This window comes from Oncorhynchus kisutch, linkage group LG3, assembly GCF_002021735.2.
Source record: "Oncorhynchus kisutch isolate 150728-3 linkage group LG3, Okis_V2, whole genome shotgun sequence".
In the NCBI taxonomy this organism is placed as follows: Eukaryota; Metazoa; Chordata; class Actinopteri; order Salmoniformes; family Salmonidae; genus Oncorhynchus; species Oncorhynchus kisutch.
In genome coordinates, this window is record NC_034176.2 from 71,514,554 (window position 1) to 71,541,505 (window position 26,952).

At 46.5% G+C, this 26,952-nt stretch overlaps 1 protein-coding gene across 13 annotated transcripts in view; it reads left to right on the forward strand.

The window, feature by feature from the left end:
• sox6 (SRY-box transcription factor 6) overlaps window positions 1–26,952 on the forward strand; it is a 200,594-nt gene that overhangs the window by 118,690 nt on the left and 54,952 nt on the right. For 10 of the 13 annotated variants that reach the window (XR_004206768.1, XR_004206765.1, XR_004206766.1 and 7 more), the window contains 4 exons: window positions 5,071–5,243; window positions 6,299–6,322; window positions 7,168–7,236; window positions 25,888–26,008. Coding sequence is in view for 9 of the 13 variants with exons in the window: in XM_031813468.1 (XP_031669328.1) it covers window positions 5,071–5,243; window positions 6,299–6,322; window positions 7,168–7,236; window positions 25,888–26,008 (387 nt within the window). In the remaining 4 variants the exon portion in view is untranslated. The remainder of the gene's footprint in view (window positions 1–5,070; window positions 5,244–6,298; window positions 6,323–7,167; window positions 7,237–25,887; window positions 26,009–26,952) is intronic. The other 3 variants (XM_031813513.1, XM_031813529.1, XM_031813553.1) reach the window with 1 other exon arrangement.

Consider the following 26,952-nt stretch of genomic DNA (forward strand, 5'->3'; position numbering starts at 1 on the left):
GTAGAGACAAGACAGTACAGTAGAGACAAGACAATACAGTAGAGACAAGACAATGCACTAGAGACAAGACAATACAGTAGAGACAAGACAATACAGTAGAGACAAGACAATGCACTAGAGACAATACAGTAGGGATAAGACAATACAGTAGAGACAATACAGTAGAGACAAGACAATACAGGAGAGACAAGACAATACAGTAGAGACAAGACAATACAGTAAAGACAATACAGTAGAGACAATACAGTAGAGACAATACAGTAGAGACAAGACAATACAGTAGAGACAAGACAATACAGGAGAGACAAGACAATACAGTAGAGACAAGACAATACAGTAAAGACAATACAGTAGAGACAAGACAATACAGTAGAGACAATACAGTAGAGACAAGACGATACAGTAGAGACAAGACAATACAGTAGAGACAAGACAATACAGTAGAGACAATACAGTAGAGACAAGACAATACAGTAGAGACAATACAGTAGAGACAAGACAATACAGTAGAGACAATACAGTAGAGACAAGACAATACAGTAAAGACAATACAGTAGAGACAAGACAATACAGTAAAGACAATACAGTGGAGACCAGAAAATACAGTAGAGACAAGACAATACAGTGGAGACAAGATAATACAGTAGAGACAAGACAATACAGTAGAGACAATACAATACAGTAGAGACAATGCAATACAGTAGATACAAGACAATACAGTAGAGACAATACAATACAGGAGAGACAAGACACTGCAGTAGAGACAAGACAATACAGTAGAGGCAAGACAATACAGTAGAGACAAGACAATACAGTAGAGACAAGACAATACAGTAGAGACAAGACAATACAGTAGAGACAAGACAATACAGTATAGACAAGACAATACAGTAGATACAAGACAATACAGTAGATACAAGACAATACAGTAGTGACAAGACAATACAGTAGATACAAGACAATACAGTAGCGACAGGACAATACAGTAGAGACAAGACAATACAGCATAGACAAGACAATACAGTAGATACAAGACAATACAGTAGATACAAGACAATACAGTAGATACAAGACAATACAGTAGAGACAAGACAATACAATAGAGACAAGACAATACAGTAGATACAAGACAATACAGTAGAGACAAGACAATACAGTAGAGACAAGACAATACAGTAGAGACAATACAATACAGTAGAGACAAGACAATACAGTAGAGACAATACAATACAGTAGAGACAAGACAATACAGTAGATACAAGACAATACAGTAGAGACAAGACAATACAGTAGAGACAAGACAATACCGGACCAACTTGTCTTGATACAGAGGGCAGCCTGTTGTCTTGATACAGGGGGCAGCCTGTTGTCTTGGTACAGAGGGCAGCCTGTTTTCTTGATATAGAGGGCAGCCTGTTGTCTTGGTACAGAGGGCAGCCTGTTTTCTTGATATAGAGGGCAGCCTGTTGTCTTGGTACAGAGGGCAGCCTGTTTTCTTGATATAGAGGGCAGCCTGTTGTCTTGGTACAGAGGGCAGCCTGTTGTCTTGGTACAGAGGGCAGCCTGTTGTCTTGGTATAGAGGGCAGCCTGTTGTCTTGGTACAGAGGGCAGCCTGTTGTCTTGGTACAGAGGGCAGTCTGTTTTCTCTATATAGAGGGCAGCCTGTTGTCTTGGTACAGAGGGCAGCCTGTTGTCTTGATACAGGGGGCAGCCTGTTGTCTTGATACAGAGGGCAGCCTGTTGTCTTGGTACAGAGGGCAGCCTGTTGTCTTGGTACAGAGGGCAGCCTGTTTTCTTGATATAGAGGGCAGCCTGTTGTCTTGGTACAGAGGGCAGCCTGTTGTCTTGGTACAGACGGCAGCCTGTTGTCTTGGTACAGAGGGCAGCCTGTTGTCTTGGTACAGAGGGCAGTTTGTTGTCTTGGTATAGAGGGCAGCCTGTTGTCTTGGTACAGAGGGCAGCCTGTTGTCTTGGTACAGAGGGCAGTTTGTTGTCTTGATACAGAGGGCAGCCTGTTGTCTTGGTACAGAGGGCAGCCTGTTGTCTTGGTACAGAGGGCAGCCCGTTGTCTTGGTACAGAGGGCAGCCTGTTGTCTTGATACAGAGGGCAGCCTGTTGTCTTGGTACAGAGGGCAGCCTGTTGTCTTTATATAAAGGGCAGCCTGTTGTCTTGGTACAGAGGGCAGCCTGTTTTCTTGATACAGAGGGCAGCCTGTTGTCTTTATATAAAGGGCAGCCTGTTGTCTTGGTACAGAGGGCAGCCTGTTTTCTTGATATAGAGGGCAGCCTGTTGTCTTGGTACAGAGGGCAGCCTGTTGTCTTGGTACAGAGGGCAGCCTGTTGTCTTGGTACAGAAGGCAGCCTGTTGTCTTGGTACAGAGGGCAGCCTGTTGTCTTGGTACAGAAGGCAGCCCGTTGTCTTGGTACAGGGGGCAGTCTGTTGTCTTGGTACAGAGGGCAGCCCGTTGTCTTGGTACAGGGGGCAGTCTGTTGTCTTGGTACAGAGGGCAGCCCGTTGTCTTGGTACAGGGGGCAGTCTGTTATCTTGGTACAAGGCTCAGCCTGAGCTCCCCACAATGCCGCCCAATATCAAAACAATGAGCCCTCTGTTAGTATTCTGTTAGTGTTTTTGCAGACCTGCACTCCCCACACATGGCCCCCAGGCTAGAGCCCACTGATCCCTCTGTGGCCCCCGAGCACTGGCCTGCTCCTGGAAGTCAGGATACATGCACACTCACACACATTTAACAAGCAATCCTATCATTGGTTTCTGACTGAACATCAGAGAAGAGCTTGGATCCTGACAGGACACTATTGAGTCCAGATGTTTGCTTTGCTGTTAGAGTACCTCTCTCTCTGCCACTCCTGCCTCCGTCCCCCCGTCCCTGAACTCGCTGTCTTCTGCCGTGTAGATACTGGTGACCTATGAAGGCTGCTTCTTTATGGACACAGCCAAAGGTGAATAAAATCGCTGTTGAGTGTACAATTTTTACAGATAAGGCATTCACAACAAGTGGTCAGGTGAATAAGAAGTCCATTCAGGCCTGGGAAACCGCACACAGGCTCAGTGAATAGCTGCTTTTAGGTGCTTTTTTCTGAAGAGGATAAATGGAGAATTGCAGCTCTCTTCCATTGCGGCAAGCAGTGCTAGGCAAGGCTGCCAGTAAATTGCCCTGGATGGGTTCTGGAGGTTGACAGGCCCTATTAAGACAAATGGCCTTCCTCATCGGAGAGATAAAATAAATCAGGTGTTTAGTCAAATTAAAATAGTTGGAGTGGAGAGGGCCCCGGGGAGCCCTGGGAGAAACTCAAGACAGATGTGTCCAAAGGATAGAGGAATACACCCAGGAAAGAAAGAATTCAGCTCCCTCTGAATCACTCTTTTCTGTACTAGTATCAGTCCTTTATCCTTCTCTCTTTCAGTCTCTCGCTGTTGTTCCGCTGTAGTCTCTCTTTACCCCTCCCACTCCTCCTCCCTCTCTCTCTCTCTCCCTCCCTCTCTCTCTCTCTCTCTCTCTCTCTCTCTCTCTCTCTCTCTCTCTCTCTCTCTCTCTCTCTCTCTCTCTCTCTCTCTCTCTCTCTCACTCTGTCTGTCTCTCTCTGTCTCTGTCTCTGTCTCTGTCTCTGTCTCTGTCTCTGTCTCTGTCTCTGTCTCTGTCTCTGTCTCTGTCTCTCTCTCTCTCTCTCTCTCTCTCTCTCTCTCTCTCACTCTGTCTGTCTCTCTCTCTCTCACTCTGTCTCTCTCTCTTCTCTCTCTCTCTCTTATTGTGCAGTAGCTCCAACCTCTGCTTGTCACATAGGAGTGCAGCGAGAGGAGAGTGAGTTACTGTCCATCCTCTCACTGGCAATTATGTTGGTTGTGTAAGTCAATGGGAGGATCACTTAGCATTGATTAGGCGAAGATACAGAGCAGAGCAGTGGAGATGCTCTCCATCACAGACGCTGAACTAGGACATGTGATTGGAGGAAGAGGAGACACACATCCTCACCGGGGCTGCGTTCATCATTGTGTCCTTGCCCAGCGCTCTCAACCATTCACTCTTATTAATCAGAGGGTTGAAACTGCTTCCAGTAATTAGCAGCTTTGGACAGCCGTGGTACGTAGTGTTGTGGGCGTGTCTAGGAGGCGTGGCACCTGTTGGTGATCTAGTAATTATCCATCACCCAGGAGAAACATGACTCCTCTCTCTCCTCTTGTTTATGGAAATGTCTCACTTTGTTTCCAGTAGCTGTGTGTATTTCAGGGCAGCAGTCTAGTTGGTGTTGCTATGTGTTGTCACTTGTCAGAGGATGCAGTAGAGTAGCTATAGATGTCTACATGCAGTGACCCTCTTAGAGAGAGCTGTCTGTGTCTGCTCCTCCCCTAATTAGAGAGAAAAGGAGGAGGAGGGGAGAGGAGGAAGAGAGGAGGTGAGTCATTAGAGACAGTGGCAACATCTCGCTACATGAGCTGGTGGTGTGACAGAGGAAGGGGAGTGAGACGAGAAGGATGTGACGGGCTGCTGTCTGCTGCTATGTTGTGACTTTGGCACTCATCTGCCACCTCACCCCATCAGCCCCCCCACAACCTCCATCAGCCCCCATCAGCCCTCCCAACAGCTCTCCTTATTCCCGGGGAACAATCCCTCCCTGCCCCTTTTCTCTTCTCACTCTCTGTGAAGCTGTGAGCAGCTAAAATTGACAACTCAGGGCTGTGACCTCAGCACTGTTAAGGAAGTCATTCCACAGTCAGTGGCAGATCAAGGCTGGCGTGAGACACTAAAGTCTTCTTTGACAGGCCAAGTATTTCAGATGTTGATATGAATAGTACAATAAAACATGTTCTGCATTTATTTTCATCTCATTGAAATAGGGATCCTGGCACATACTGTAGATGCCTAGAAAAAACCTGTTTCGTGGTTCTTCATAGATGTTCTCTCTCATGCTTGTATCTGTATATGTTTGTCTGTGTGTGCTCAAGGGTATTCTCTGTATAGTACACATGTGAGTACTGTGTGTCCATCTCCAACCTGACACGCCTCACCATGATCACCCTGCTGACATCTACCCCCCCCCCCCCCCCCCCCCAGGTACTCCAGAGAGCCTGGTAGAGAAGGAGCACCAGCTGAGCACCATGATCACTCAGCTGATCAGCCTGAGAGAGCAGCTCCTGGCCGCTCACGATGAGCAGAAGAAGCTGGCCGCCTCACAGATGGAGAAACAGCGACAGCAAATGGAGCTGGCCCGCCAGCAACAGGAACAGGTAAGAACACACTGGTTGTGTATGTGTGTTCTTTCTCTCTCTCTCTCTCTCTCTCTCTCTCTCTCTCTCTCTCTCTCCCTGTCTCTCTCTCGGTCTCTCTCTCTCTCTCTCCCTGTCTCTCTCTCGGTCTCTCTCTGTCTCTCTCTCTGTCTCTCTCTGTCTCTCTGTCTCTGTCTCTGTTTCTCTCTGTCTCTCTCTCTGTCTCTCTCTCTCTCTCTCTCTCTCTGTCTCTCCCTGTCTCTCTCTCTGTCTCTCTGTCTCTGTTTCTCACTCTCTCTCTCTCTCTCTCTCTCTCTCTCTCTCTCTCTCTCCCTGTCTCTCCCTCTCTCTCTCTGTCACTTTCCTGTCATTACACATATTCCTCCCTTTACTAAATGCTTACAAAATCCCTTAACCCTCTATTGATTCATCAGGGAACTTTATTGCTGAAAGATGCCAATAAAGGGTTATTATTTAGTAGGAATTTGAAATAATATTAGATTTAAAATATGTTTTATTTTACCATATATTAGCTTGAGTATTACATCTAAGTGTCGTCATGCTCTCTCACCCACATTTATGCTGTGTGTTGAGAAAAATGTCATTATGACTTGTATTAACACATTTTAGTGGCTATGTGAATTAAACATGATATTAAACACTGGAGGTCGTCTATATCTTGTAAATAGGGCCCTACTAGAACAATCTCTCCCTGCGTTAGAAGGGTGGCACAAATCAGCCAAATGAGGCATATTGTACAAATCAGCAAATTAGCACAGCCCATGAACTGTGTTAATGTCTGGTTGGAAATAAGGACGGGATCTGTCCACACTGGCGACGGGTTTATTATCACCTCCTATTGGCCAGGAGTAAATTACCAGCCTGGACTGTAGCCTACAATTACAGTTAGCCTTCTCCCTACAGCTTTCAGTCCTGCATGTGTTAATAACTGTAAAGGTCAATTACCTGGGATGTTATGTACAGTACTGTATACCTTTCAATCATGCTATTGTTCAATCATCTTTTACTATCAACTAAATTTGTTTTTTTGTTTTCTTCCATATGTGAAATCACAGTATTATGAAGAAGGGTGTTCCATGGTATGCTATGTTGATATTAATAAATGATATAGTGATTTAGGATATTTGCATGTTTTGCCATCATGTATGAGAGAGAGCAGATCTGTCTATCCCCCAATGAAGAAGAAAAGGGTAGGATAGAGTGGGGGGAGAAGAGGAGAACCTGCCCAGAGTTAGAATGTCATTTAGCCATGCATACACGACACAGTAATTAACTGTTGACACTCGTGAAGAAGCACAAATTAATCCTGACACATTTGCAGACGACTGATATCTTACAGGGAAGACTTTGTAATTATATTTGAAAATGAAAATTAAATGACACTTAAAACTAGGTTGTCATGCTCAATGAAGCGAGCATGTAGTTAGACAGAGAGGCTGCTGGGATAGATGCCGTGCCACTCAGAGGAGAGGGATAGGAGTCTGACAGAACACTCCTACCCAGCCCGGCCCGGTCCAGCTCAGCCTACACCAGTTACCACCATTGTAAACACATCAATCTCCGTCTGTGCTTCCCCATCTCAGACTGTCCATCACAGCCCTCCTCGGCAAGCACATAGCCAGAAAACAAGCTAGGCCAGCAAGGCCACATCCTCGACAGCTCTGCTATACTATGCCTAATGCTGAAGGCCACTGTTGACTTGTCATGTCTTTAGGCAGGTGGTGATATGTTGTAATGGGGCTCAGATCACCATGACTTCTTGTTTGCAAATACTGTCCTGCAGTTACAGTGTCATGTTTTCCTTAGTGTCAGTTGATAGTCGGTCCCCGGCCTGGCTGAGTGGTATAAGCATGCACTGTACTCTGAGATGAGAGGAACATGTTTCTGACTGTCGTGACTCTTCTTCTCTGGTGTTTATCTACAGATTGCCAGACAACAGCAGCAGCTTCTGCAGCAGCAGCACAAAATCAATATCCTCCAGCAGCAGATTCAGGTCAGTGGCTCGTTCATGTGTTCCCCTCACCCTTCTACTCTCTCACTGGCCTCTCCTTCCCCAGCCACACCCCACCACAGGCCACATGTCTAATCTCGTGGGGTTTCCTCTATGGGTTTCTGTCTGACAGACATTACACTGGTACTTTACTGTCTTCCTTTATCTTTCTCTCCGTCTCCTTCCTTCTTTCTCTCTCGCTTCATTCTTCTGTCACTTCTGTCTTACAGTCGTCATTCACATTACATGATAATTGGCCATCGGTAATTGGGAGGGGTAAAGACGGAGGGGAATAATTATCACATCCTAATTAACAAAGATGGAGAGAAGAGAAAGTAGCGACACCTAATGAAGCATGCTGCTGCTGGTAGAGAGAGAAGTGTCTGGAGGGTGGAGGTGGGGACATGAAAGAGGCTGGTAAATGCTGCCTTGGAAATGATACCATCCCAGTTGAGCGACGTGGCAGGCCTTTAGACAGCACCGGGGCTACTGTTCACAGCATATTGTTATTGCGGGGAAAACGTTGTTCACGTCAATGTGGTGGCTAAAGGAGATACTGTTTTTGACGGAAGAAGAAGTTTGTTTTATACAGTATTCAGTTTTAGTCTTTTAAATGTTTGTTAATGTACTTGAACAAGAGTATAATATTTATAAAGGTGCACTTAGAATAGGTCGTTTTATGCTCAGCTCAGATTGAAAATGCAGGTTTTATTGGAGTAATGTCAGTGTGTATGGTGGTGGTCATTGCCATGCGTTTTCTCTCCAAAGTGGATTGTGTTCTTTTCTCCCCTAAGTAATTATGGAAAATGGAGAAAAACATGTAAATGGGGGTGGAGGGGCGAGAGTATTCACACGAGACACAGACCAAGAAAAATGGAACGAGGGCACCATAAATAAACATGGCATATTTGCTGAAAGAAAGAAAACAGCATGAGAGGTAGCAGGAGGAGAGGAGATGAGGGAGAGTGCCAGTGTGTGGGATGTGTATGTGGGGAGTGTTGGGCATGTGTGTTGGTGAGGTGGTACAGTACAGTGTGGTCAGGTTAGGGACCACCCATGCTGAGTGTTGGATACAGACAGGCTGGCTACTCTGGGTAGGGGTTGCCCAGAGTTGCCCCAGCCCAGACGTCTGAGGAAATCCAAGGCTTTACTGTAGTCTGGTGCCAGGAGCAGTCTTCTCCTATGACCCACCTATTACTTATCCTGCTACTACTACACACTCACTACCAACACACACTCACTACCAACACACACCCACTACCAACACACACTCATTACCAACACACACTCACTACCAACACACACTCACTACCAACACACACCCACTACCAACACACATCCACTATCAACACACACCCAACACACACCCACTACCAACACACACCCAACACACACTCACTACCAACACACACTCACTACCAACACACACTCACTACCAACACACACCCACTACCAACACGCACCCACTACCAACACACACCCACTACCAAGTTTCTCGCTCTCTCTCGCTCATTCTCGCTCATTCTTGCTCTCTCTCAGTCTCTCTCATTCTCTCTCTCTCTCTCTCTCTCTCTTTCTATCTCTCTCTCTCTCCCTCCCTCTCCCTCCCTCTCTCTCTGTCTCTCTCTCCCTGTCTCTCCCTCTGTCTCTGTTCTCTGTTCCGAGGAGGATCATTAAAACATAATTCTCCTCTCAATTCACCATCACAAATGGCTTCATTATCAGTTCCATACTTTGAAATCAACATGTTTTCCCTTGGTGAGAATCTGTCCCTCCTGTAGAAAGCATACTTTGTAAAGGTCCCAGTTGAATGGTGGAGGGGGCTATAGAGCCCCTCTTCACCCCCTTCCCTCTCCACTCCTCCAGGACTCTCCCCAGTCCACAGACCCTGTGATGTGTGGAGGCAAAGCAGCAAAGCAAACCCCTTGGATTTACACGGCATTAAGCACAAAAGCAGGATTTAGTGCTGGGCCATAAACATCCCTCTTTCAAGTGCACTTCCCAAGAGAAAGGCCCCACTGTCAATGTCTGCTTCTGCTGGAGAGGCCGGAGAGCTGGCCTCTGGTGCTGCTGTCACTGTCCACAGTGTTTGTGAGAAATGACTCCCCATCACTCCACCAAAGAGGATCTCACTCTGCTCTCTAGCACAGTACCCTCACTAGCATACCCTCTAGAATAGAGCACCCTATGCCCTGGGACCAAGTCCCCTTAAGAAAGAGTCTTTACTCCTGGGCTCACTCACACAGCACCACAACACATCATACTTTGACAGGTCCACACTCCACTCTTTCATGCTGTGGTAAAAGACTAATGTGCTACCTGGAAATTCCCCTTGATGAGCAGTTCAGTGACGAGGGTGTTATATCTCTTCCACCACACTTGGGGAGGTACTGAAAGTATATGGCTCTATTTCAAACAGATAGAGAGGCCCCTAGATGTAAAGATCTGTGTCTCCAGCCAAGGCAGCCTTCCCCAGACTCTGTCCCTGTGATCTGTCCTGATGAAACACCACTATATCTACAATTAAACAAAAGAGACACATATTTACACCATCTGCTGCACTCCCCTCAGTCTATATGCTTGTTTACAACCCTCACCAGGCCCTTATCAAGCAAAGATTACTCTCACAACAACTTCAAATCAGTTTGATCATGTTAGACATTTTGTTTATCCTACCGCAAGTCCTTTAATGCTTACTTCATTACATTTTCTCCCCCCGTGACCCAGTTTTACTCTGTCCTCTGTGGGGCTGGTCTGGCTGCTCGTAAAGATGGCCAACCAAAGGGATGAGGGGAGGGATGAGGCAGGCCGGGGCGAGGTAGCGAGGCACCTCGGCGGCACTGTTATCTGCTCTTAAAAATGCCCCCGTCCTCTTAATATACAACAGCTTTGAGTTAATTAGTACTCTAAATAAGCTTCCAACCTGCATGTTGCAGACTTTTAGCAGTGGTAAAACAGCACTGGGGGATTGGGTTACCCTGCTGTTAGTATGGAGAAGAGTGGACTTTACTAGAGATCTTCGTCCTCACCATCAAAGTGCTTGTAGTTTGGCTCCAGGGGGAATGCGCTTCAGATTCTGGTGCTGTATTGATGATGTAACTGATCACATCAGTGGGGATTGTAAACCGGACCGGAGGAGTACAAATAAAACCTCCAGGACCGTAACTGGACACCCTCCCTGGCATGCTATGCACTTTCAGGGTTTTTCTTTGAGGGAGGGAGGGAGGGAGGGAGGGAGGGAGGGAGGAGGGAGGGGGGGGGTGGCGAGGGGGAGAGAGAGCGAGGGGCAGGGAGGGAGGGAAGGAGGTAGGGAGGAGGGGGAGGGAGGGAGTGAGGGAGAGAGAGGGGGAGGGAGGGAGGGAGGGAGGGAGGGAGGGAGGGAGGGAGGGAGGGAGGGAGGGAGGGAGGGAGGGAGGTGCAGAAACAGGCAGAGCGGTCTGGAACGAGGCACAGTCCAATTTAATCGAGTCTCCTTTTGAATGGCCTTCTCTCTCTTTTCATCTAGTTCTACTTAGAGGAGGGAGAGAGATTGAGTCTTTGTCCTTCGGGATTACAATGTCACTTGTTTTAAGATAGCAGATGTTGTGATTACGGTGTTAGGGGCTTATCAGAAGTTTAAAGCTCAAGGCTCTGTGTTCTTTTCCCAAACTCTCGTTTTTTATTCCTCTAGTCGTCCCTTGTTGTTGTTAAACTAATTCCGCTCAGGGAGAGGATTACTGTTATGTGAATCAAGTATTAAACTCGATAAACACAATTAGGGAATCAACTTGAGGCTTGTGACAATTAAAAGCAAAATGTTGAAGTAAATCTGATCCGTAACAGAGCATGTGTTTCTTACGTAACAGAGTCATCAAAGCTGTGTGAATGCGACCATGGAAAGCCAGTGAGTTAAGAAGACAGAAAGGCAGAAATAGACGCTAAGTAAGCAGAGCTCTGTTTTGCCTGTTTGTTTAGCCTTTGCATCAATCAGCCACATCGATCGGCACTCGATTGGACTGTTAGGGGCTGTCTCCTTGACAATCACACCCACTTTTTATTCCTCCCCAATAGCAACAAATCCGGTTTTATTTTAACGTCAGAGCCCAGGCTGTCTTTCATATGGCTTTCTGTAATTATATAGGAGTGAATGGCAGCACAGCCATATGTTAGCAGCATGGGTAGCAGTCCATGAAATGACTTAATAAAATGGTGGTGACTGCTGTTGTTGGCCAAACACATGTTTCTGTGAAGAGGATATTTTTATAGAGAGATAATGGCCATGGATTGGAGGAATTTTTATTAGTTTCTCTAATGGCTGTATTTCATCCAACCCAGTGACAACTCCAGACTCTAGGTCAATATATTGGGGGTAGTGATTGGAGGTCTGCTCCCTGCCCACAGGGCCCAACTGACTGGGAGATTGTGATGATAGGTGGGGGTCAGAGAGGTTTGAAGGGGGGGGGGGGGGGCTGCCTTGTCGTGCTGTGATGGAGTGCAGCTCTCTGGCCACAGTAACAGTTGGCTGTCATTGCCCATGCCCCAGCCATCCAGCCCACAGGCCCCATCCCCAACAGCCCCGCGATCCTCCAGCCCTTCTGCCCTCAGATCTCTCACACGGATCCAGGCCAGGTGGAAATTCCTGCTCTCTCATGAGGCTTCTGAACTGCCGTGTATCTCCTGCACATTGGGATGGCAACAGTCCATGCATTCCTGAAAGATGGAGCTGGTACGGTGTGAGACGAAGTGACACACACATACACACACACAAACACACACACACACACGCAAGATAATAAATATTCCCTGAAAGGCTGACATTTATCTTCACACGGTGCAGGTTAAGGAATGGAGCTCCCCAGATGAAATGGGGGATGCTTTTAATCAGAAAACCCCTGTTAGGTCAATTACAATGTGTCTGTCTGTCCTCACACTTACAATAACACAGTAACAATCCATACTTTATTACCTATGTCTATAATTATAACTCTGAGCTGGCATTGTTGCACCGTATGTTTAGCAGTGATATAAAGATCCCACTGATATGGGTTTTCTATGGAGACCATTGTTGGTTCACTCTTTTAATCCAGCAGCCTTAAACGCTCTCGTCATTGGTCTGGTTCTACTTATCTAGCTCAGAGCTGCTTTTCCTCCTCCTGCTCCTGTGAAGGACCTCCACGTGACTTTCGCTGTCAACCCTTACTCCTCCACCTCCCAACCCCCTCTCCCCCAATCTCCTAACCCCCTCTCCCCCAATCTCCCAACCCCCTTTCCCCCAATCTCCCAACCTCCTCTCCCCAATCTCCCAACCCCCTCTCCCCCAATCTTCCAACCCCCTCTCCCCCAATCTCCCAACCTCCTCTCCCCAATCTCCCAATCTCCTCTCCCCCAATCTCCCAACCCCCTTTCCCCCAATCTCCCAACCTCCTCTCCCCCAATCTCCCAACCCCCTCTCCCCCAATCTCCCAACCTCCTCTCCCCCAATCTCCCAACCCCCTTTCCCCCAATCTCCCAACCTCCTCTCCCTCAATCTCCCAACCGCCTCTCCCCCAATCTCCCAACCTACCTTTCCCCCAATCTCCCATCCTCCTCTCCCCCAATCTCCCAACCTCCTCTCCCCCAATCTCCCAACCCCCTTTCCCCCAATCTCCCAAACCCCTCTCCCCCAATCTCCCAACCCCCTTTCCCTCAATCTCCCATCCTCCTCTCCCCCAATCTCCCAACCCCCTTTCCCCCAATCTCCCAACCTCCTCTCCCCCAATCTCCCAACCCCCTCTCCCCCAATCTCCCAACCTCCTCTCCCCCAATCTCCCAACCCCCTCTCCCCCAATCTCCCAACCTCCTCTCCCCAATCTCCCAACCTCCTCTCCCCCAATCTCCCAACCCCCTTTCCCCCAATCTCCCATCATCCTCTCCCCCAATCTCCCAACCTCCTCTCCCCCAATCTCCCAACCCCCTCTCCCCCAATCTCCCAACCTCCTCTCCCCAATCTCCCATCATCCTCTCCCCCAATCTCCCAACCTCCTCTCCCCCAATCTCCCAACCCCCTTTCCCCCAATCTCCCATCATCCTCTCCCCCAATCTCCCATCATCCTCTCCCCCAATCTCCCAACCTCCTCTCCCCCAATCTCCCAACCCCCTCTCCTCCAAGCCATCCAGCCTGCACAGGGTGGCTACATCCACACCCCTCCCAGGACTTATACCATCCACTGATCCACTCATTTTGAGTCACTCTACACTTTAATCATCTCCATTTATCCCTCTGACTGGAAATGATCCCTATTGTAGATTCACTTTATATAGATAATTATTGTTCTTATATCTGTGTTCTATTTGGAGCTATTTTGGACTTAAGGTTATTGAAATATTACATTTATTGATGTCACTACAAAAATATACGAAGTTACAAAAAAATCTCTAATGTAATACAGACATAATTATTTCCTCGCCATAATATTTTGCCCCCCCATAGCATCTACCAAGAGCACAGAGTGTGCTGGTACTTGTTGTTTGGCTTTAAAGAAGTTCCATTGCCTTAGTTAAAAGAGAAAAGACCAGTGCCTTGTTGTCAGCCCTCACTTCAAAGTGGAAAAGGTTTCCTCACATGTGGTTTTAAATGGTGTGGAGGAACAGCAGGGGACTTCTAAGGGTTAAATGATAATAGCCGCAGACAGTTCCCAGATTAAAGATACTATTTAATTACACAAGGGCTAGCTAACCACCTCCACATCCCAGCCTGCCAGGCAGACACACTCCTATAAAGCACAGCAACACCACAACACAACAACTCACACATACTGCAGAACTTGTGTACATGTGTGTGGGTGCCTTTATATGTTATATGTCCGTGCTTGTATTTGTGTTATAGGTGAGTGTTAACATAGAGAAGGTGTAGAAAGAGCCTGAAGAGAAGCTCTACTCTCAGGGGCCTGGCTGGCTGGCTGTTTGGCAGGCAGGCAGGCAGACAGACAGACATATGGCCCTGCTCAAGAGCTAGTGAGGGCCTGATTCCTCTCATATGTGCAGCACAGTATCCCCAGGCCGTAGAGCCGGCCTCCCTCCCTCTGCTGTGGTCATTTAACAGCAGTAGAGCTTGAAGAAGCATGACAGGCCCAGGGGTCCAGGGCCCAGGAGCTGGCCAGGCCAGGGCCCCAATACAGGGTTAATCAGTAGCAGCTTCCTTTTTCACTTGATATATATTTTGAAGGTATGAACTTTCAATAAATTCCCTGGTTGACACAAAAGCTTCCTTTACACAATCAAACCATTGTTGACAGTGTATGCTTTGAAAGGCTGAAATTGGCATCCAGTTGAAGTTACACACGTGTGTCTGTCTCAAGGTAGAATTCATTCCATTACATGCAAATACTCATTGAGCTGGAATTGTATATAATTTCTCTTCTTCACCATTATCATTGATGAACAGACTACGCCACAAATTCCTGAATATATCATTTGCTTTTATTAACCTACCAGTCTTTCGCGGTCTCTCTGAGTCTGTTTTTGAAATCCCACATAAACACATTAGAAAGAATAGCAGCCTGTTTAGAGATGTTCAGGATGCAGCTCCATGTCCCAGTGTTGCAAAGCGCTGATAGAATTCACAGGGGAAGCTCTATAAAAGCGGGTCCTGTCTGCCCAGCCAATAGGGACCTCCTAATTAAACACAGAGTCCTTTGTGTCACACACACATTGGTTTTTGAATGAAGGCAACAATCCCTCTCCCCTCTATATGGGCACAGAGAGATGCGTCTGTCTGTCTCTGTCTGTCTGTCTGTGAGGTGCTACTGCCGCTATGCTAGTCAGTGTGCAGGTGTGCTGCTCCAAGTCTACTGCAGCAGTGTGCTGTGTGGCTCTCCTATTTGTGTGTCTCTGAGTCACACATACATTCCTTGAACATGACTCATAGTATTCTAACCTATACTGGAACATACAGGAGATTATCAGGGCAAATGCAAGAGTGGGAGTCATTGACTACAGTTTGTAGATATCCACCCCCAGCCTAAGTGGTCCATTTCTGCCGGTTTCCATAGTCTTTAAAGGTCACTCTGGCTCCTGCTCGGTTTTCATTATTTACAGTCATTGTAATAAGGTTCCTTGCCTGTCACACCCTATCTAAAGATCATGTGACACAAGCCAATACAGTAATTCCCCCAATTTACTGTCTCACTGTATTTTATTGATGTTTTATTTAACTAGGCAAGTCAGTTAAAGAACAGTTCTTATTTACCATGACGACCTAGCCCCGGCCATATCCTCGCACAACCCGGACGACGCTGGGCCAATTGTGCACCGCCATATGTGACTCCCAATCACGGCCAATTGTGATACAGTCCGGGATCGAACCAGGGTCTGTAATGACACCTCTTGCACTGAGAGGCAGTGCCTTAGACCGCTGCGCCACTCAGGAGCCTGTACAGTACTGTAGTCTACACACAATATGCTTTGCCCTGTAATCCAATGAACGGTAATTGTGATACAGTCCAGGATCAAACCAGGGTCTGTAATGATACCTCTTGCACTGAGAGGCAGTGCGTTAGACCGCTGCGCCACTCAGGAGCCTGTACAGTACTGTAGTCTACACACAATATGCTTTGCCCTTGTAATACAATGAACGGTAATTGCACCCAACATTTTATTTGGTTAACATTTTAGTGAGAACAAAGCACACTACTACCATATAATGGGGAATCATTTCAAATGAACTTTAGATAAACACAAGGGAGGCTGCTAATTGAACAACGATAATGGCTCCTAATTTATGCCTCTCAGATGTTTCTGTTGTTTTCCAGGGCGCAAATGATCTTCTAAGAGACTCTTATTTATGCATTGGCAAAACACACCAAAATAGACATTGTTAAAGGGAATGTGTAAGTTCCCCAATTAGCCCAGCCAGACCAACTGCTAGCATTATAGCAAGAGAATAATAGAGCAGGGAGTGATAGGGTGTTTCCAGATGGTGTTAGCTAGGCTGGCAGTAGTGGGATTATTCGGGGGCCCTAACGGTCTCATCATATCAGCTTGGCTTGAGCCCAGGGAGGGAGATCCAGCCTTACATAACATGCTCGCCCACCAGTTAAAGGAGACTGTTAGCTGATGAAGATGTGCACATGCAAGACTAGAGATAAAAGAAAGCGTTGACCCAACTCATTAGCCCCTGTGATTTAATATATTGACACTTGGATGCAAATAATTCCGTTTAGTGGCCTGTGTTGGGCGGGGGGAGGGATCAATTTAATTAGTTATGAAATGTGACTTCTTGTCAGGAAGCAGAAGAAACGCTGACGTTAAATAAAGTCGTGTGAAATTTGAACAGTAAAGCTATCGCGCCCCTGTTAAAACTTAATGATGCACAAAAAGGGCCTAATAGATACAACCTCAGCAATGGCTGTGATGGTTTGGAAATTAAGCTAAGTGGACGAGCAGCAAGACTAGTAATGTCGCTGGCCTGTTAAAACACATTCAGACGTTATGAACACAAACAGTGCAGGCTATCTGGGACGATTCGGTCTGTAGGTTTTTGTCGACGTACATCTGCTTTGCCGCTGAAAGACTCTTCCGGCTTCCTTTTCTTCGTTAGGTCAGGGTTAAGGCTTCGTTAGGTCAGGGTTAAGGCTTCGTTAGGTCAGGGTTAAGGCTTCGTTAGGTCAGGGTTAAGGCTTCGTTAGGTCAGGGTTAAGGCTTCGTTAGGTCAGGGTTAAGGCTTCGTTAGGTCAGGGTTAAGGCTTCGTTAGGTCAGGGTTAAGGTACACACAGAGAGTGGGGATATTGAATGGCCTTATTATTGCATTAGGCTCCATTTCCTCTGACACTGGGCCCTAGCTTGTGAATGGAAAACTGGAGAGAGTGTAAACGTTGAAAGATACACATCCCCAGTACTTACACGATGTGATGGGTTCATAGAGGCTGCCTGCCTGGCACACAATGGCACATTTGTGTGGGGAACATATGCTAGGAACGCACATGTCTTTGTTGGTGATGTAAGCATGTACATAAACACCCCGCCATTATTAATGTTAATGACACAACATCTCCTAGCGGTCTTTATCAGCAGGGCAGCGCAGCGTCTTTGTGCTCCCACACCTCGCCTGTTTAGGCTGCGTTAATGAACTGCCTGCATCTTGACAAGGGCTGTCACATGAACAGTTGTAATGTGTAAAGTCACACCTGAATGTCTGCCTTAAATTAGTCACCTGAGGGGATTCCAAACCAGCGCTGGGATTTAGTCATTTATGCCAGGACCCTGCAGCCTCACATAGTAGCTCAATGCTAGTGATAACAGTACTCAACACAAGACAGCAGATCACTGGAGCTGTAGTGCATCTCACCCGGCATTAGGGAACCTAGTGAGCTCTGTGATAAGACAGTACTGTTAAATAAACTTCATAACCCTAACAGGAGCAGCTCATTATTAATAGTGAAACGAGGCCAACCGTAGCTATGATACATAAAGCCATACTCTATGACCTCTGAATATCATTATAAAGCACCTGTTTACAACTCTATTGCTCCCCATAATCCTTTCCTGGATGAAGGTGGCCAGTCGCCTTATACTTGGCACTCATTGGACCCCGTGCTCCAAAGGAAAATATCAGTTGACGGAGAACACATCCTCCAGTGTGAAGTTGACTTAGTTTCCTCTCCCTCTCCGCTCGGCCAGTGTTTTCCCTGCTAATGTTGAGCAAACTGTTTTGTCTTTGCGTTGGCTCTGCGCAGCCCTCGGCCTCCACAGTGGGCACACTCACAGGGAGAGGGCTGCATTAATAGGATCTAGTGTGTGCGGCCAGCCGGCAGGGAGAAAGGGGGCCCGTGTTTTCTTAGGGCCCGGGTGGCAAAGCAAAGCATTCAGCCCACGGCAGCAAAAAAATACCCTTTTTGTTTTTGGGCGGAGGAGAGTCCAAGCATTCCCTATGGAACACAATGAATGGCCCGTTCTGTCCTGCACCGTTATTCAGACACAGAATTGTTAGGTTTTTTTTAGGTATTTTTTTCTCCAGAATTATTCTTGCCCGTCACTCGGTGTGCACATGACATTTGAGCGCGTTTTAAAGTCTCAGCACACTCATATGCCTGTAATAAAGTGGTCCCTCGTAACAATCGTGCTTTCTGCCGGACAACAGAGCCCACTCTGTTGTTTTCCCAAGCCCCAGCAGCTGGGAGGCAATTGTGAAGACAGAGGCTCAGTCTATGTGCAGAGTGGAGGGAGCAGAGGAGAGGACAGGAAGAAGGGGAAGTCCTCCCCTGCTACTCCAGCCTCCTCCTGACCAGCCTCCAGCCCAGAGGCCAGCCAGCCGCCGTGTGGACAATGCCATTATTAGATTAGGGGTGGTCCAACGCCAGCCAGCCAGCTCTCTGTCCCACCACCAGACACACTGCAGTCTCTTATTAACTCACTCCAGACTCCCGCTCAATCTCCCACCCAGTCTCCACAATGGTGAGGTTGTTAGAATTGTTTTGTGTTCTTTTATATTCACAGAAACAGTAGATGTTTAAAATAAAATATAAATCATATGTTGGTTTTAAATAAACCCGAATTACATGAGAAAATGTCAGAAAAATGACTGTACATCAGAAGTATATTTTTACAAGGGATGATTTACACATGGAAGTATCAGAAGAGAAATAATTCAATGTAAAATGCTATGTGGAGAGCATGTGTTTTCACAGGCATATGCCAATAGTTTTTCACATTTTCTCCTACGCTTCACATGTTCATACCCTTCTATTCCTCACATCTCCCCAGCCTGTTCACCATGGTTATGGTGGGCTCTCTGACTAGGCCGTGTCCGACCTCTTTTACAACTCCACCCGCCCCCCTGCAGTGAGGGTCAGAGGCATTCTGCTTATTCCCAATCCCATAGAGGTGGGATGTATACGCAGGATAATGATGCCAGGCCCAGACTCACTTGTGGGTTTGTTTATGTCTGTTTGCATCTTTCCTGTCATTATCCATGCTGTTTGAGGGAGTCCCCATGGATTTGAGCAGTTTACTGCAAACCTTTTGAATTTCATGACCAGACCATGCCAGAATAGGATTTTTTTCCCCTTCTATTTCATTGTGTGCCTAACAAAAAACATCCACACAGATCTCATGTTTTCTGGAAATGTAACATTATAGAGGTGGTAGTAATGTAAGAATGTGGTTCTGGAATAGTAGGACATTTATTTGGGAGAGGGGGTAGTGTGGGTGTGTACGTGTGTGTACGTGTGTGTGTGTGTGTGTGTCTCTGTGTCCTCTCCTCTGTGTGCGAGAGAGAGAGAGAGTATCATGAAAGCAGCTTTTGTACCCTACATAACATTTCAACCCCAAGGCTTATCTTTGATATTTTATATCCAATACAAATCAAATTACGTTAAATATTTACACACTTAAATTACATTGAAGGTATTTGAGACTCAAGAATTTGCATTAAGTACACAATTTCTGTTGAATCTACATTGATCACATCTATTCTCAGGGGAGTAGCTTCATTCTTCTGCTTTGTACTCTTAACATGTTAATGCTTCAACCAATTTACTGAACATCAGTAACATTCACCAACATACTGGTATGTTTCATCATATTCTCTTCTAATCTTCAGCATCATGATTGGAAAGTCTCATAGGACTTGTTCTATCATAACCTAAACATCACACTTGTAAATGTCCTAGAATTGTTTAGGTATAACCTTCAGTGTACTGACATACTGTATGGTTTCCAGTGAGCCAGTGTGGCATACAGTACAGGAGAGTACAGCGGCCTCCAGTCAGTGCAGAGTTCTTGAGCCAGCCTGGAACCAGGGGCAGTCAGGGGGAGGGAGGGGGCTGGCTGGAGGGTGCTGTCTGCCCTGCTTTTTAACAGCAGCAGACTTAATATAGACATATTGGAATGGCTCCATTCCAAGAGAGCTTGTTTTACTGTGTAAGGAATTAGTGGAACAAGAAGTCATCTATTGGTTATTCCCCAGACGGCCCGACCTCACCCCAGTGTCGGATTCCTCTGCACCTTATCCTGCTCTCTGCTGCAGATAGACTGGAGGGAGAGTGGACACTACGCCCCTCCCCTACCCTCCAGACAGTCCCTGTTGTCAAAGAGCAGCGGCATAGCGTACGCGTATTATTAGTCAGGCTCTTGCTCAGACGCCTCTCCAGCAGAATAGAGAATGACTTGTGTCCTTTGGCAGACGATGTTAATCTTTTACCTGCTGGCTAAATGTGAGGTCTCAGGGTCCGAGGGAGGGGGAGACAGGTCACAGTCATGTCCAGGACAACGACCTTTTGTTGCTGACCTGGACCTCTGTAGTAGATTGGGATCACATTTCAGAGGGAACAATGTTCTCTAGTCTGGGAGGCAGGTGGAGAGGAGGGAGGTTTGGGGAGGGAGGTGGAGACCTGGCCTTAATACCAGGTAGCCACAAGGCTGAGGGATCAAAGTCTGGCTCAGCGCTATCGATCCACTGGCCTGATTACCATCACACACCAAACAGAGCACAATGTCTGGGACTCTGATAACACAACTACACTGGACTGTGTGTGTGGGTGTGTGTGTGCGCACCCTTTTGTGCTGTCACATTCTGTCTTTGTGAGTGTGCATGTGCCTGTGTGTGTGTACATGTATGTGTGCCCGTGCCTCTGTGTGTGTCAGAGCCTGTGTTGGATTAGTGCGTAAAGCTGTAGTGTGGTCACGCTGGAGGAGTGCGGTTAACTGATAAATGACCTGTGATGTGGGAGTAATGTGTGCTTGGGGATCTCTGGGATTGTTTTATGAATTGACCTCTCTAGAACAAAGTAATGCACAGACTCTAGAGCACATGAGTGGTTCCATTCAGTGATTTTCCTCCTGGTTGTGCTCCAGAAAGCACTCGCCCAGCTCTCGCTCTCTCTCTCTCTCTCTCTCTCTCTCTCTCTCGCCGTAGCAGCAGCACAGTAGCACAGAAGCAGGCCGGGTGTTGAGTTCACATGGCCGTCTGGTGTCAGTTACTGTGCTTTCTGTGGGGATGAAGCCAGGGCTACCAGCTTCCTGTAGATCGCTTTACCTTCAAATGGAGCTCCTAAGGTGCTTTCTACTCTCAGGCGTTTGGTGTGTGACTCAGTAGAGAGTAGGGGGGAACTCCGTGTCAACTATCAGCACTTACAGTAACAGCTGGAGCCAATCCTCTCTGGGTCAAATTATATCAACCCAATGTATTTTCTAACTCCTCAGGTAAGATGTGAAAAGTGGGGTTGCTGGAGCTGTGGCAGACTATTTAGCTTTATAATGTAACACTGCACAAAGTCATGTTATTAGACTGATACACTCTGGGTGACTCTCTTTAAATCAAATGAATAAAGATGAAACCTCACATACAGGTCTGATATTCCTCCAAACACATCTGGGTAGCACGTCGGAGGGTGTCAGGCAGCTACCGCTTAGACATTTCACCTGAGACTCCCACTGTGCTTCTCAGCAGCTCCAAACTTTTAAGACAAAATGAGACAAAATCACACTTTTTTTTCCTTTCCTCTTCTGTCTTCTATCTCATCTTGACAACATTGAGGGAATTTGAACATGTTAAAACAACTCCCCTCCTCCTTTAAAAAGGGGAAGAGGACAGCATCCCAGTGACGCTTGGTGAGGATCAGACTGTGTTAGTGTTTGGGGGTGCGGGGGGGCCTGCTGGGCTGGGTCGGTAGTGCTGCAGGGTGTCTCCTGGGCCCTGTTTAAAGACCGCTACAGACAGTGAGGAGCATAGGTGCTGACAGGGGCCCTATTGAGCACAGTAATGGCTTGTACATCTCCATTTGCACCTGTATGTGTTTGTTTGCATGCGCGTGTTTGTTTGCATGCGCATGTTTGTCTGTGTGTGTGTGTATGTGTGTGTGTGTGTGTGTGTGTCTGTCTGTCTGTCTGTCTGTCTGTCTGTCTGTCTGTCTGTCTGTCTGTCTGTCTGTCTGCGTCTGTGTGTGTCTGTCAGTGTGTGTGTGACAGGAGAGAAGACTCTGAGTGAGTGTAATGGTAATCTGACCATGGTCAATCCCAGGCCTTTGGCTGGCTCTGCTCTCTGTACTGGCTGACCCCAGGATTAGCTGCTGCTGTAAACCATTACAACACTGTAGTGCTGATGTCAATGCTTCCACTAATGACATTGATTCAGTTAGAATGAATCTCACTGTATACTCAAGCTGGTTTTACACACTTTATTTTCAGTCATCTTTTATAATATTCACAGATATATTTGAGTTCTTTTTTTATTCTATTTATTAAAATTTTTATTCACAATGTTAAATCTAATTAAAACTGAGAGTTAGTGCCATTTCTCATTATGCCAGCACATCGTTGAGAGCGAAACAGATTGCACTCTGGACTGGTACAGACTTCATCAGGTCATCTGAATTGATGATACATGTTGCAAGGTGGTTGAGAGGCCTCTCTCACCCCTGGAAACCTCTGTTGGTGCGTGTGCTGGCAGAGGGAGCAGCCCCAGCCAACTATCTGTCTGACTGATCACTACAGATGCTCTTCCTCAAGTATCCAGAGTCCGATCCTCAGTGCCGAGTCTTCTGGGACTAACAATAGCACCTGTTCCTCATAAGATAGCCCATTCATGTATCTTTAATGAAGCGTTGGGGCAGATGGTGTGAAATGGTATTATCCAGTGCTTAGCAGTGCTAAGACAAAGAGGGAGCAGTGCCAGCGTAACAATGAGTGGGGAGGACGCGTCCCAAGTGCTCTGCTCACATCTGCTCCACTTCATTCTATCAGACTCCTCATGATTCTCCTGGCAATAGGAATAGTTTGAGGTCCCAGCCGATAGGCAGATTAATTTGAGGGTAACTCTTTCAGGGTCTGGGTGTTGCCACAAAGTGTGGAGAAACTGACACACACACACACACACACACACTGAAATGTCTTTTGTCTGGGAGCTGATCTGTAATTGATCAACAACGTATCATCATAACTGCCATTCTTCTGATGCTTTTTTGACGGTTGTTTCCAGTCAATGGAAAATGAGAGTGATAATGTGTAAATGGATAAATGCATTGTCTGCTGAACTACCGTGCCATGTGTTAATTGACAGGCTGAAGGCTAGACTTCCACTATTAGCTGGCACTTTGAAGCTTCTCCAGATTTGATTTCCCTTTCTCTGACATTAGCAGAGTAAATTAAAGTTTAATGCACAGTGCTCATTACTGTAAATCACAAACATTCAAACCCAATGCCCTTATTTTCCCCGATACATATTCATATTTCCTCTCGCCTGTGTAAATCTCTTTATTGTGATATCTATTCAATAAAAACAGTGCTGTCACTGGAGAGATTTCCCTTTTCATTTACAGCTTTGTTTGTAGGCAACATTCAGGATATTTGATGAGTTTAGCTATTGTCTGATTGACACTGTACTTTCTTGATATAGATTTTGTCTCAGATTCCAATTATCTGGCATATCTGAACAGAATATCCTTCTGCCCCTAGAGTGATCTCTACAGTAATTAGTGTCGACATGCCTAAACACATTTATTTCACTCTTTTGTATGAACAAACGTCTGATTTCATTAGACAACTAAACTGATGATATTACTGTTTGAAACAATGATGACAGGGAATAGATCAATATTTATCAGTGATAAATAGCTATGGAGTAATAGAATTATGATTAAATGTGTTGAATCTATGAAGCTCAGTGTATTCAGCTCATTACAATAATACTTACGTTCCACATTTGGAGCAGCTGTTTCAGTGGAACACCCTGGCTTTAGCCTGATTCGTTTTGTTAGTTTAATGCGAGTAAGGTTAATTGCAATTATGTTTGTGACTAACCTTAATAACCTTCCTGGGGGTAGACTGACATTACCGGGAGGGAGAGAGTCTTTCTCTGCACTGTGAGTGCAGTACTTACTTCATCTGGTTTTATAGAACGAACACTCCAACACAGGGCAGGCCCTGTTCCCCAGTGTACCTGTTCACCTGTCGCTGGCTCTAACTCATGTTGGGACATTAATTATTTTCATTTTTCCATATGTTCTATACGTGCGGGGCCAAGGGCCATCTTTTATCCCCTCTGCCTAGAAACCTGGAACACCAATTCCACAAAAAAATACATTTTATTTAAGGTCATTTCCAACAGTCTCCCAGGTTATTGACTTTTCTCCAGCCGCAGCACATTTTACAGAAATACTTTTCAGATTACAGGAAAGAAAAAAGGAAATGACATGCTTCTCCATTCCTTTTCTAATGTACTTTCTATACTTGCACTTTGTTGAAAAGCTCCGTAGACAGAAAGTGTTATTTATTTAGTTTTGAGTCTACCTCTGCACCTCTGGCCAGATCGATAGAGTGGTCCTGAGGACATATAGCGGTGGGGAACGGGCCCTGCTGCACCAGATCAGGGCACACAGGGGGAGCAGACAGAGATCATAAGCAGACCTCAGCTAGAACGTGGGGGAAAAGTCGTTGCTCAAAGCAGGTTGATTTCATGCCCCAATGCTGCGGGAGTAATTGCACCCAGACCCGTTTTATTGCAAGTTGATTTTAAAGAGGGATGAATGGAGAAACATTCTGTAAAGTGTTTATTTTGGGGGCTGACCTTTATTAACCCGTTTTCCAGGCGGGTTCCCCTGAGGTGGGCTGGCCCGGTGCTAGATTAACCCTCGCAGGCCCAACACAGCCTGGCTGCACCCTATCACCGGCAGGCAGGAAGCAGAGGATCACAGTCAGATTGGGGTCTGCTTCAGCTCTCAGCATGTGTCTCATTCTGAAGCCCCCCACACAATTCACTGCCTCTAAGAGACATTAACAATACACACACACACACACACACAAAAACACTTACACAAACAAACAGACTTACACACCCAAAAACACTTACACAAATAAACAGACACACACACACACACACACACACACAGCGAGAGCACATATTTATCCTCTTGCTGTAGAGAGTCAGAACAGGACAGACAGCTTCAGCGTGGACAGTGAAGGTTAATAATGTTAGACTGAAACAGTTTAGACAGTTTGAGGAGCAGTGTAGGATATGTGGGGGGCAGGGCATGGCTCTGGACGTTAAGATGAAATATCACAAACAGACAGCGGCTGAAAGCTGTTGCTGTAAATTACCGGATCGCCTGGGCTTTTATCGTCTGTATAAATTATCCTCCAAAAGTATGAGATAGAGGCTGTATATCTGAGCTCATCTTCCCCTGTCAGTCAGGGTGGCAGGTTGTTTGTGTGAGGGTGTCCCTGTCTGTTTGTACATGTCTGTATAAAGCGTTATGGTTCGACCTCCCATCTCACCACACCACCGACACTACAGCGACCAGACTGAGGACATTTTGTTGATTCATTCCCATACCAGTCTGTATCTGTCACCATCGGTCATCCCACTCACCGTACACACGCCATTCACACACCATACACACCACACAGCCCTCTACAGGTGCTCAAATAGGGGGAGACAATGCGCGTACAACAGGGTCCTTTGATGTTCCTATGTGAAATAGTGTTGGAGGGATTAGGAACAGACGTGGCCGGGCCAGGTATTGTGTGAGCACACGAGGGCCGTCAGAGCCGCAGAGCCCCCTGTCAGGACGTGTTAGGCCAGGCTGTGATCTGCTCTGTGCTCCACTCTCCTCTCCCCCTGCCTGCCTGCCTCAGTGTGCTGCTCTGTGTCTGCAGCTCAGCTAGGCCTCTCTCTGATCTCAGCTTCTCTCTCTGTTCAGCAGGTCCAGGGTCACATGCCTCCGCTCATGATCCCTATTTTTCCACACGACCAGCGCACCCTGGCAGCAGCCGCCGCAGCCCAGCAGGGCTTTCTCTTCCCACCGGGAATCTCTTACAAGCCAGGTATGCTCCTCTCGTTCTCTCTCTCTGTTGTTTCTTCCTGTGTCTCTGTCTGTCCTGTTCTCTGTCTACTTCTCAATGTTATGTACATGCAGTTCTCCTCCTCACAGACACAGGTTCATTTTGACAGCATGGGTCATCTTATTAATGAAGGACCTTTCCCAATATAATCTATCCCACATATTTATTATGGTTATATATTTCATACATTTACTTGCAATGTATTTTATGTCAGTAATGCTAATTTTCACTGCCCCCATTATCATAGGATCCTTACACTACACATATCCCAGTCTCCACACGGCACCAAATAAAAGTGTAGTCAGTAAGGCCAAGGCAGATAATGTACAGTACTCTATGTCACCTTGTAAGTGGAGCCAAGCCTTGGGGAGGGTTCTGTGTTCAACTCCAAGGCAGCATGCCTGTTCAACAATAGATATGAGTAAAGGAGCAGTGGAATGTAAACAGCTTTTCAACATGACTTCTCTGGCTGTAATCACTATGCTGAGGGAACTGCCTGCTGCAGAAACACAGTACTGTACCTAGGTACTCACTGACCCCCTCACTCTCTCACTGTACTCATCAATCACTCAAAGGATTATGCACAGTTTAGATGTCAATTTAAACATACTGCATATTGTGGAATGTGATAGCACCAGAAACAGGACTGTATGAATGTCCAGACATACTATTCTGAGATAGTGTCTTGTCCTTCTGTATCTCTTTATGGAGATGAGCTGACACATGTCACTCATCCAGAGATAGACAGACAGACAGAGAGAGAGAGAGACAGACAGACAGACCGACTGACAGACAGTAGGAGAAAGAAGAGATGAGAAGAGTCAGGGTTAAGGTGTCAAATTGAGAGGAGGAAGAGGAGGGCCAGTGTCTCCCAGGCAGACAGTAATTTGTCCTGTGGGGTTGAAGGGTGAAGGCCCCCTCCCGGA